Here is a 12,951-nt window from a genome sequence, read left to right as displayed (position 1 = left end):
ACCCCAATAACATCAAGTTGTAACCAACAAGGTTCCATGGTTCCTTGAGATGTGTATAGCGGTGTTGGGTTTAGGGCTAACTGACCATGAGAAAGTAAAGAGGCTCTTACTGCGAGAGAAGTGTGGTGGGTTGTCGTTGACGTCAGTGAGCGTCACCGTGACAGAGGTGGTCCCGGAGAGTCCTCCCATCTGACCCACCATGTCCTTGGCCTGGATGACGAGCAGATACTGTTCCCTAGCCTCGCGGTCCATGTTGGGCAGAGCCGTCCTGACCACGCCTGCAAAGAAAGATTGAGTAACACTTTACTTAGGACATTCATTTATAGTACAACTTGGTATGTTTTATGAATCAATTTCTGTTATGTCTTCTATGTGGCAATTTTTCACCCGGCTTGAATCAACGGATTCATTAATTACTCAGATTCATTATAAGATGATACATATAAGGGGGAAAATAGACAAATTCCACAACCACCAACACAGCGGGCTAAGTTTGCGAGATTTGTGAAATTAAGACACCATCTAAAAGCCGTCATATTTAGGTTTTTATCTTGTCGGATCATTAGATTACAACATATTTTTTTATTGTTGATGAAACGACATTAATAAAACATCCTTAAACAGCCAGTACACAACCTGACCACAACATCATAAAAGACGTCATAACGATGACATTGCAACCACTAATGCTCGCTGGGAATACTTTCTCCCTGGTATGGCAATGCCCATGTTGCTGTATTCTAGAATGCTCCATAACTCAGGAACTACAGTTTGACCCCGGCGCCCATGGTCAGCGCTCTGGTTCATGCATCTGATGTAATGAGAGGCAACGCATTACAATAGGTTGTAAACACCGTCTTTGATGGCAGAGGAGAGGCTTTTAACTCCCTAACACTAACATCAGGAGAACCATCATAACCATAGTTTGAGTTGTATCAATCAAATGTATCTATAAAGCCATTTTTCCATCAGCAGTTGCCACAAAGAGCTTTACAGATACCCAGCCTAAAACCATGAAGAGCTTTACAGATACCCAGACTAAAACCATGAAGAGCTTTACAGGTACCCAGCCTAAAACCAAAGCGCTTTACAGAAACCCAGTCTAAAACCATGAAGAGCTTTACAGGTACCCAGTCTAAAACCATGAAGAGCTTTACAGATACCCAGTCTAAAACCATGAAGAGCTTTACAGAAACACAGTCTAAAACCATGAAGAGCTTTACAGATACCCAGTCTAAAACCATGAAGGGCTTTACAGAAGCCCAGTCTAAAACCATGAAGAACTTTACAGAAACCCAGTCTAAAACCATGAAGAGCTTTACAGGTACCTAGTCTAAAACCATGAAGAGCTTTACAGATACCCAGTCTAAAACCAAAGCGCTTTACAGAAACCCAGTCTAAAACCATGAAGAGCTTTACAGATACCCAGTCTAAAACCATGAAGAGCTTTACAGAAACCCAGTCTAAAACCATGAAGAGCTTTACAGAAACCCAGCCTAAAACCATGAAGAGCTTTACAGAAACCCAGTCTAAAACCATGAAGAGCTTTACAGAAACCCAGCCTAAAACCATGAAGAGCTTTACAGATACCCAGTCTAAAACCATGAAGAGCTTTACAGATACCCAGCCTAAAACAATAAAGAGCTTTACAAATACCCAGCCTAAAACCATGAAGAGCTTTACAGATACCCAGCCTAAAACCATGAAGAGCTTTACAGGTACCCAGACTAAAACCAAAGAGCTTTACAGATACCCAGCCTAAAACCACAAAGAGCTTTACAGAAATCCAAGTGGAAAACAGTATATTCCTCTAATAACACTGTATTTTCAGATCATCTAGATGCAGAGAAATGACTTCTTCTAAAATCTCTCCCAGAGAGTTTTCTACACACAATCTAACACGGATTCATCATAATTCACTTTTTTGTTCACTTAAGCGCCATCTGTTTCACATTCCCGTCATTCAAAATATATTTAGTTATTCCTCTGAATCAAAGTCACTGAGTTCAAATCAAAAGCCTCCCTCCCCTTTTCCCTTCCCTTCTGACTCTTACTAGACTGTAGCAACAGGTTCTCAAGAACACTTAATCAAGAGACTTGTTGTCTTAACCGATGACGAGGCTACATTACAATGTGATGAAAAGAGCACGGTAATGAAAAACACGTTGATTGCATTTAAGGTTTTTACATCCGCCTCAATCAGACGCTGTGTTGCCAGCTGAAGTGGTGTGTTGAGGGACAACTTGATCAAAAAACTGGCACCAGGGGCCAGATCCAGCTACACAATTCTAAATGAATGAGCGTTGATTCAAAACGCGACGTCTTCCGCCACGACGGGACAAAACGTCATCGGCAATGTGAGGAAACACTCCGTCGTGCTTTTAATCTATAAACTGAAGATTGACAAAACACGAAGAAAGAAAAAAACGCTCTAAAATAAAACTTGACTTTGCTGTGTAACATAATGTCAGAATTCTCCAATATCTCTCATATTTCACAGTTTGGAATCTATAAAAAAATAAAAAATAAAAAATACAACCCCGCTGGTGTATAAATACTGTATAAACGACAGGAGAGAGCAAAGAGCCTGTTTTTTTTGATAGTACACACCACTGTGATGTGATGTATTGCTGACCTGTTCTTGGTTCCACGGAGAAGTAGGGCTGGCCCTCAAGGATACTGTAGACCACCCTGGCACTGTTTCCATACGTGGGGTCGTCCGCATCAGTCGCCACCACCGTCACCACAGATGTACCTGCAATAAGAAATAATTCAGTCACAAATGTTTTGTTGTTGTTTGTTTTTAGAGCCTTTTCCTTTTTTTATTTTTGTATTTGAGAGTCCAAGTTGAACCGACCGGACAGAGAAATTCGGGGGGGAATATTTGAGTCAGAGTAGCTGTAGACCAGGATTTGATCTCATGAAGACCCGGTTAGATACTGGTGTTTAACCACCTGTGTTTCTTAATCCTGATCCCGGTGGACACAAAGGGGTCCACATTTTTGTTTTTGCCCTAACACTACACAGCTGATTCAAATTATCAACACATCATGCAGTTTTGATGAATGGAATCCAGTCGGGAAGATTCCCGGAATCAAAAGAGAATGAGCAGGAAATCCGGTATCCTCCAACCAGGATTTCTGTAAAACTGGGGATTTTGGGGGGGAAAGTTACCAGAATATTGCAACCCTAAATCAACATCAAAGGCCAACGTGTTCCCCGTTTATAAGAAAATTGTTCCATAGAGTACAGTAGGGCTGTAGCAATTGCTTGGGGTAGGCTAGAGCTTGTCTTGCCTTTATATGGAATTCAAACTGTTCCTACCCATTACTTTGGTAATGTCATAAATTGTGATAGAGACTGCTTATGCTCCATTAACTTTTGGGACATGATCCAAATTAAAACAACTGGAATGCTCATTAAAGTTGTTTTGTGAGTTGATCATTTCCGCCATGTGAAAAACAATAACTTTCAAGCCAGCCCACATGAAAGCAACCACAGACGTACAGCTGTGAGTTTTGATTGCATGCATATGTTTCACCATTTGTGTTGGTATACACACACACACACGCACACACACACACACACACACGCACACACACACACACACACACACACACACACACGCACACGCACACACACACACACACACACACACACACACACACGCACACACACACACACACACACACACACACGCGCGCGCACGCGCACGCACGCACGCACGCACGCACACACACGCACACACACACACCAAGAAAATGGTGTATTCTCTAAAATACAATATCGGCATATAAAATGTCAACCAATCACTACTTGGGTGATTCAACTAGCCTCGTAATTCTTCAGCACAATCAATTCAGTCAAAATGGGACCCTTTCAGCCAGGTATAGTCACTCTTCACATGTATTGGTAGAGCAAAGGTATCTTTACCCTTGGATTGAGTGAAATCATTTTCCCCTTTTGTTTGTTTCAACTTGTGATTGAAAAGACCACCTCTTCCTTTTGTTGTTGTTCTTTCACCACGTTCAATTCAACTGCTGTCTATGAACGTCAGCTGTCTATGAAGGCAAAACTCAAGTTCTGGATGTTTCTAGTCTTCTTTTTTTTCCTCGGTCACAACTTTTTATTTTTTATTTTTATGTGTTTCACCTTCGCCGGCCAATTGTGATTTGAACATATTTCTTTCATAAGGGCTATAGAGACGTCACCACTCTGGTACTTTGGTGGCACTTAAAAGAGAACATTAAAGCTCTCACATTTTGGGGAAACATATATTACTTTTACGGTAATAGAACCCGCCAGATCCCTCATTTAAGCAGTATTTATGACTCTTTGGCTCAAAAGAGAAATTATAGTTAAATGTTCTCGGTTGTAAAAAGTCCATAAAGACGTTTGGGGACCTTTCCCATTTGGTGTCATGGCGCAGAACCGTGGAGAAGGTTCCAGAACATTTATTATGTTTACATACGCCGCACTGAAGAACAGCACAGCTACACAAGCTGCATTTTATATTTTTTAATTTTTTAAAGGAGCAGGAATTCTCACTCATTTTATAATTTCATACAAAGGAGTGAAAGTAGGAACGATATGAAAAAGGATGTGAGACCAGATGCTGCTGCATGGGAAACCAGATGTAGCTGGATGGGAGAACAGATCTGACTCTCTGTGGTCAAAAAGATCCCATGGCATTTATCGTAAGAGTAGGGGTGTTAACCCCAGTGTCCTGACTAAATTCCCAATCTGGCCCTCATACCATAATGGCCACCTAATCATCCACAGATTCCAATTGATTCATTCACACCCCCCCCCCCTTTCCCCTGTAACTCTTCCCCAGGTACAAAATAAAACACTATAGCAGGCAGATTTCAGGTTTCTTTCTCCATCTTGTTTGTCCAATTGGCTTAAGAGAGATATTGAGAGACATTTTGTCTTTGGTCACAAAGGTTGGCTTTCTCACAAACAAGCTCTGGCCTCTAATAACCAGATTAAACAAATCATTGTCTCTTAATAAATTCCATTAATCTCCCATCTGGTGTTAACGATTTTAGATAAGATGTATGAAAAGCCAGCGAGGACCAGTCCAAGCTTCGATATAAGCGGATCTTTTCTCATGACATTTTCATTGACAATGGAGTGATACACTAATGGCACCCTATTCTCTAAATAGAGCCCTACATTTAATGAGCCTTGGTCAGAATTAGTGCAGTGTATTTAGGGCATAGGGGTGCCATTTGGGTAGCGGACCATTGTCAATGAAAATCACAAGAGAGAAAAGAGCCAATTATACTGCAGCTTGCCCAGTTCCTCACTGGCTTTTCATCTTATCACGAAGCGGTGTGGCTATAGGACGATGGCCTGGCGGCCAAAACATTTGCTCCAGATGTTATAAGCCAGGAATTGAAAAACAAAACTACTGAGAATGTCAAACAAAACATCCTCCATACTAAAGTCTCCATACTAAAGTCTCCATACTAAAGTCTCCATACTACAGTCTCCATACTAAAGTCTCCATACTATAGTCTCCATACTAAAGTCTCCATACTAGTCTCCATACTACAGTCTCCATACTATAGTCTCCATACTATAGTTCCATACTATAGTCTCCATACTACAGTCTCCATACTATAGTCTCCATACTACAGTCTCCATACTATAGTCTCCATACTAGAGTCTCCATACTAAAGTCTTCATACTAGTCTCCATAATAGTTTCCATACTAGTCTCCCATACTAAAGTCTCCATACTAAAGTCTCCATACTAGTCTCCATACTACAGTCTCCATAATAGTCTCCATACTAAAGCCTCCATACTAGTCTCCATACTAAAGTCTCCATACTAAAGTCTCCATACTAAAGTCTCCATACTAAAGTCTCCATACTAGTCTCCATACTACAGTCTCCATACTAGTCTCCATACTAAAGTCTCAATACTAGTCTCCATACTAAAGTCTCCATACTAAAGTCTCCATACTACATCCTCCATACTAAAGTCTCCATACTAAAGTCTCCATACTAGTCTCCATACTAAAGTCTCCATACTAGTCTCCATACTAGTCTCCATACTAAAGTATCCATACTAAAGTATCCATACTAGTCTCCATACCAAAGTCTCCATACTAGTCTCCATACTAAAGTCTCCATACTAGTCTCCATACTAAAGTCTCCATACTAGTCTCCATACTAAAGTCTCCACACTAGTCTCCATACTAAAGTCTACATACTAGTCTCCATACTAAAGTCTCCATACAAGTCTCCATACTAAAGTCTCCATACTAAAGTCTCCATACTAGTCTCCATACTATAGTCTCCATACTAGTCTCCATACTAAAGTCTCCATACTAGTCTCCATACTAAAGTCTCCATACTAGTCTCCATACTAAAGTCTCCATACTAGTCTCCATACTAAAGTATCCATACTAGTCTCCATATTAGTCTCCATACTAAAGTCTCCATACTACAGTCTCCATACTAAAGTCTCCAAACTGGTCTCCATACTACAGTCTCCATGCTAGTCTCCATACTAAAATCTCCATACTAAAGTCTCCATACTAGTCTCCATACTACAGTCTCCATACTACAGTCTCCATACTAAAGTCTCCATACTAAAGTCTCTATACTAAAGTCTCCATACTAGTCTCCATACTAAAGTCTCCATACTAAAGTCTCCATACTATAGTCTCCATACTAGTCTCCATACTAAAGTCTCCATACTACAGTCTCCATACTAAAGTCTCCATACTAGTCTCCATACTAAAGTCTCCATACTAAAGTCTCCATACTAAAGTCTCCATACTACAGTCTCCATACTAGTCTCCATACTAGTCTCCATACTAGTCTCCAACCTAAAGTCTCCATACTAAAGTCTCCATACTGAAGTCTCCATACTACAGTCTCCATACTAGTCTCCATACTACAGTCTCCATACTAGTCTCCATACTAGTCTCCATACTAAAGTCTCCATACTAAAGTCTCCATACTACAGTCTCCATACTAGTCTCCATACTAAAGTCTCCATACTAACGTCTCCATACTAAAGTCTCCATACTAACGTCTCCATACTAAAGTCTCCATACTACAGTCTCCATACTAGTCTCCATACTACAGTCTCCATACTAGTCTCCATACTAGTCTCCATACTAAAGTCTCCATACTAAAGTCTCCATACTACAGTCACCATACTAGTCTCCATACTAAAGTCTCCATACTAAAGTCTCCATACTAAAGTCTCCATACTAAAGTCTCCATACTACAGTCTCCATACTAAAGTCTCCATACTAAAGTCTCCATACTACAGTCTCCATACTAGTCTCCATACTAAAGTCTCCATACTACAGTCTCCATACTACAGTCTCCATACTAAAGTCTCCATACTAAAGTCTCCATACTACAGTGCGGTTACATGCACACAATAATGTGATTATTGCATATAGTCAGATTGATATAATAGTTAGATTAAAACGTTTACATGCTTTACAATAACAATTTCCCTAATAATCCTGTTTACATGGACACATCTGAGATCAGGCTACGTGATGGCACTCTGATAAATGCAGAAAATCATCAATCAAAATAAACGTTCTACCACAGCGAACATGTTATATTTTGGGAAGCATATTTGGTTATGAGTTGGGACATACAGTGTAAAGTTTGTATGTGAAAACTACTTCCAAGACGCATACATTCAGTTGTTTCCAAACTCACTTCTCTCGCGCTAAAGAGGGAGGCTAGCTCAGATGGTGCTAGTGTGGCCGATGTGAAATGGCTAGCTAGTTAGCGGTGGTGCGTGCTAATAGTGTTTCAGTCGGTGACGTCACTCGTCGCTCTGAAACCTAGAAGTAGTTGTTCCCCTTGCAGAGGGGACACTGTTCCCCTTACAGTGTCGTCGTACTCTTACAGTGACGATCCTGCTAAAGTGTCCATACTACTAGTATCCATACTACTACAGTGTCCATACTACTAGTATCCATACCACTACAGTGTCCATACTATTACAGTGTCCATAAAACTACAGTGTCCATAAAACTACAGTGTCTTGATACTACTACAGTGTCTTGATACTACTATAGTGTCTTCATACTACATCAGTGTCAATACTAATACAGTGTCCATACCAATACAGTGTCCATACTACTCCAGTGTCTTCATACTACTATAGTGTCTTCATACTACTGCAGTGTCCATAGTACTACAGCATCCATACCACTACAGTGTTCACACTACTAGTGACCATAATACTATAGTGTTTTATACTACCATAGTGTCTAAACTACTACAGTGTCCAAACTACTACAGTGTCTTCATACTACTAAGTGTCCATACTACTACAGCGTCTTCATCCTACGGCAGTGTCCCGATACTATTACAGTGTCTTGATACTACCACAGAGTCTTGATACTACTAAAGTGTTATCACACTACTACAGTGTCCATACTACTACGGTATCTTCATCCTACTACAGTGTCCATACTACTACAGTGTCTTCATCCTACTACAGTGTTCATACTACTACAGTGTCCATACTACTACGGTATCTTCATCCTACTACAGTGTCTTCATACTACTACAGTGTCTTCATCCTACTACAGTGTTCATACTACTACAGTGTCTTCATCCTACTACAGTGTCCATACTACTACAGTGTCTTCATACTACTACAGTGTCCACACTAATACAGTGTCTTCACATTACTACAGTGTCCATACGACAGTGTCCATACTACTACATTGTCTACATCTTACTACAGTATCCATACTACTACAGTGCCCATACTAATACAGTGCCCATACCAATACAGTGTCCATACTAATACAGTGTCCATACTACTACATTGTCTTCATCTTACTACAGTGTCCATACTACTAGAGCTTCTTCATCTTAACAAAATGCCCATAGTAATACAGTGTCAATACTACTACAGTGTCCATACTACTACATTGTTCATACCCCTACAGTGTCCATACTATTACAGTGTCTATACTACTATAGTGGCAATACTACTATAGAGACCAGACTACTACAGTGTCCATATTCCTACAGTGTGCTCATACTACTACAGTGTCTTGATACTACTATTGTGTCTTCATATTACTACAGTGTCTGTCCATACTACTATAGTGTCCATACTACTATAGTGTCCATACTACTACAGTGTCCATACTACTACAGTGTCCATACTACTATAGTGTCCATACTACTACAGTGTCCATACTACTATAGTGTCCATACTACTACAGTGTCCATACTACTACAGTGTCCATACTACTATAGTGTCCATACTACTACAGTGTCCATATTACTACAGTGTCCATACTACTATAGTGTCCATACTACTACAGTGTCCATATTACTACAGTGTCCATACTACTATAGTGTCCATACTACTACAGTGTCCATACTACTACAGTGTCCATTCTACTACAGTGTATGTCTATTGCTTGTCACCCCCTATCAATGTTCTGCACCACGATATAGGCCTTTCCAGCAGGCAAAATAGGTTGACATGACGTGGTTGATATGATTTGATTGACATGTTTTGCACACTGGGTTGATGATTTCACTTAATGCTACTCACCCACTGGGGACATCTCGGGGACCCTGGCTGAGTAGGGCCCATCCAGGAACTTTGGCTCATTGTCGTTAATATCCTGGACCTTGATGACGAACTCAGACTCTGGCTCCACGGGCAGGTTGGTGTGGCGGTGCCTGGCCTGAGCCCGGAGCGTGTAGTAAGGCTGCTCCTCGCGGTCCAGACGCTTGGTGGCGTGGATGTCACCCGTGTTCTCGTCGATGGTGAAGATGGAGGTAGCTCCCTCTCCGTTGAGTACGTACTTCACCTGCCCTTCACCCTTGTCCACGTCCGAGTGCAGCTACAGGGGAAGAGCAGAGGTTAAAATACAATACAAAACTACTTAAGAATTATGACACCTTAAAATGGAACCAGTGTCAATATTAAGTTTCTCTATATACACTACCAGTCAAAAGTTGACACACCTACTCAGTTTTCTACATTGTAGAATAATAGTGAAGACATCAAACCTATGAAATAACAGATATGGAATCATGTAGTAACCAGAAAAAGTGTTAAACAAATCAAAAATTAATTTGAGATTTGAGATTCTTCAAAGTAGCCACCGTTTGCCTTGATGACAGCTTTGCACAGTCTTGGCATTCACAAAACCAGCTTCACCTGGAATGCTTTTCCAACCGTCTTGAAGGAGTTCCCACATATAATGATCACTTATTGGCTGCTTTTCCTTCATTCTGTGGTCCAACTCATCACAAACCATCTCAATTGGGTAGAGGTTGGGTGATTGTGGAGGCCAGGTCATCTTATGCAGCACTCCATCACTCTCCTTCTTGGTCACAAAGCCCTTACACAGCCTGGAGGTGTGTTGGGTCATTGTCCTGTGGAAAAACAAATGATTGTCCCACTAAGCGCAAACCAGATGGGATGGTGTATCACTGCAGAATGCTGTGGTAGCCACGCTAGTTAAGTGTGCCTTGAATTCTAAATAAATCACAGACAGTGTCACCAGCAAAGCACCCTCACACCATCACACTTCCTCCTCCATGCTTCACGGTGGGAACCATACATGCGGAGATCATCCGTTCACCTACTCTGCGTCTCACAAAGACACGGCGGTTGGAACCAAAAATCTCCAATTTGGACTCCAGACCAAAGGACATATTTCCACTGGTCTAATGTCCATTGCTTGTGTTTCTTGGCACAAGCAAGTCTCTTTTTCTTATCGGTGTCCTTTAGTAGTGGTTTCTTTGCAGCAATTTGACCATGAAGGTCAGTAGCATACCAGCTCATGGCACTTATTGTAAGAGTAGGGGTGTTAACCCCGGTGTCCTGACTAAATTCCCAATCTGGCCCTCATACCAGCATGGTCAGCTAGTCATCCCCAGTTTACAATTGGCTCATTCATCCTCCTCCTCTCCCCTGTAACTATTCCCCAGGTCATTGCTGTAAATGAGAATGTGTTCTCAGTCAACTTACCTGGTAAAATAGGTAATAATTCACACAGTTGATGTTAAGATGTGTCTGTTACTTGAACTCTGTGAAGCATATCCAACCCGGAAGCCAGCCGCACCAATGCGCCGGAGGAAACACTGTGCACCCGGCCACCTTGGCTAGCGTACACTGCGCCCAGCCCGCCACAGGAGTCGCTGGTGCGCGATGAGACAAGGACACCCCTACCGACCAAGCCCTCCCTAACCCGGGCGACGCTAGGCCAATTGTGCGTCGCCCCACGGACCTCCCGGTCACGGCCGGTTACGACAGAGCCTGGGCGCGAACCCAGGACTCTGATGGCACAGCTGGCGCTGCAGTACAGCGCCCTTAACCACTGCGCCACCCGGGAGGCTATTTGAGCTGTTCTTGCCATAATATGGACTTGGTTTTTTACCAAATAGGGTTATCTTCTGTATACCACTCCTACCTTGCACCAACACAACTGATGGCTCAAACGCATTAAGAAGGAAAGAAATTCCAAAAATTAACTTTTAACAAGGCACACCTGTTAATTGAAATGCATTCCAGGTGACTACCTCATGAAGCTGTTTGAGAGAATGCCAAGAGTGTGCAAAGCTATCATCAAGGCAAAAGGTGGCCATGTGAAGAATCTCAAATATAAAATATTTGTTTAAACATTTTTGGGTTACTACATGATTCCATATGTGTTGTTTCATAGTTTTGATGTCTTCACTATTATTCTACAATGTAGAAAATAGTAAAAATAAAGAAAAACCCTTGAATGAGTAGGTGTGTCAAAGCTTTTGACTGGTGCCCGTGTCAAATGGATTCTTCAAAATAATTATAGAACTGAATGATAAACAAACACTCCAGACAATGTAATACATTTAGTCATAATATCGGCCAAAAATCATTGCTTTAGTGAAAATAGGATTTATTTTGACATCTAGATCCAACTCCTCGACAAAAAGCCATGACATTAACTTACCAAGGGATCTATTATTAAGAAATACATACCATTGAACTAATATAGTATAGATCATGTTGAAATGGTTATCATTTGGTCAAAACTGCTGGAAATTGCGTGTTGAGATTATGTCGAGTTCTTCTGTTCTTTTACTCTGCACACGTCTGTCACGACTTCCGCCGAAGTTGGTCCCTCTCCTTGTTTCAGGCGACGTTCGGCGGTCGACGTCACCGTTTTTTTAGTTGCCACCGATCCACGTTTCATTTTCCATTTGTTTTGTCTTCATTGTACACATCTGGTTTCCATTTGTTTTGTCTTCATTGTACACACCTGGTTTCCATTTGTTTTGTCTTCATTGTACACACCTGGTTTCCATTTGTTTTGTCTTCATTGTACACATCTGGTTTCCATTTGTTTTGTCTTCATTGTACACACCTGGTTTCCATTTGTTTTGTCTTCATTGTACACACCTGGTTTCCATTTGTTTTGTCTTCATTGTACACACCTGGTTTCCATTTGTTTTGTCTTCATTGTACACACCTGGTTTCCATTCCGTAATCATTGTTCCCTATTTAACCCTCTGGTTTCCCCCTTGATTTTGTGCGTGATTGTTATTGTCAAGTTGTCTGGTTTTGTGAACTGGATTATTTTGTCTCCTTCGTGGAATATTGTTTTTTGAGTAAAGTAACGGTTATTACTCATCTCTGTGTCCTGCGCCTGACTCTGCCTTTTACCAGCATCACCTAGACTCTTGACAACCTCAGTCTTTTTTCACAATCAGATCATTTCTGGAACACATGAATACCAATTGCCAGCCCTGGTCGAGGATATTTTGTTAAATGCAATTCGTCAGCATACCACACGTTTTACATCTCTCAGGCACCACTTCAGGTGCCCTAGTTTTCAGGGAGATCTGTTTTTAAGAAAATGTGTTTCTTTCTGTAATTTATTATTTATTAGAGTTGGTTTACCAAGATGGATTTTCACAGCTCAATATTTTGCCT

At 41.2% G+C, this 12,951-nt stretch overlaps 1 protein-coding gene across 1 annotated transcript in view; it reads right to left on the bottom strand.

Moving 5' to 3' along the window:
* The window catches only part of LOC139399579 (cadherin-7-like), a gene marked incomplete at both ends in the record, with an annotated part of 24,652 nt that extends 14,784 nt beyond the window's left edge, over positions 1-9,868 (bottom strand). Inside the window, 3 exons of the mRNA XM_071144942.1 lie at positions 111-278; positions 2,636-2,755; positions 9,574-9,868. Coding sequence (XP_071001043.1) covers positions 111-278; positions 2,636-2,755; positions 9,574-9,868 — 583 coding nt within the window. The remainder of the gene's footprint in view (positions 1-110; positions 279-2,635; positions 2,756-9,573) is intronic.
* Positions 9,869-12,951: the final 3,083 nt, after the last annotated feature.

Source organism: Oncorhynchus clarkii, unplaced genomic scaffold (genome assembly GCF_045791955.1).
Source record: "Oncorhynchus clarkii lewisi isolate Uvic-CL-2024 unplaced genomic scaffold, UVic_Ocla_1.0 unplaced_contig_9582_pilon_pilon, whole genome shotgun sequence".
Lineage (NCBI taxonomy): Eukaryota > Metazoa > Chordata > Actinopteri > Salmoniformes > Salmonidae > Oncorhynchus > Oncorhynchus clarkii.
The sequence above is the reverse complement of the archived record's forward strand: the minus strand, read 5'-3'. Positions and strand labels throughout refer to the sequence as shown.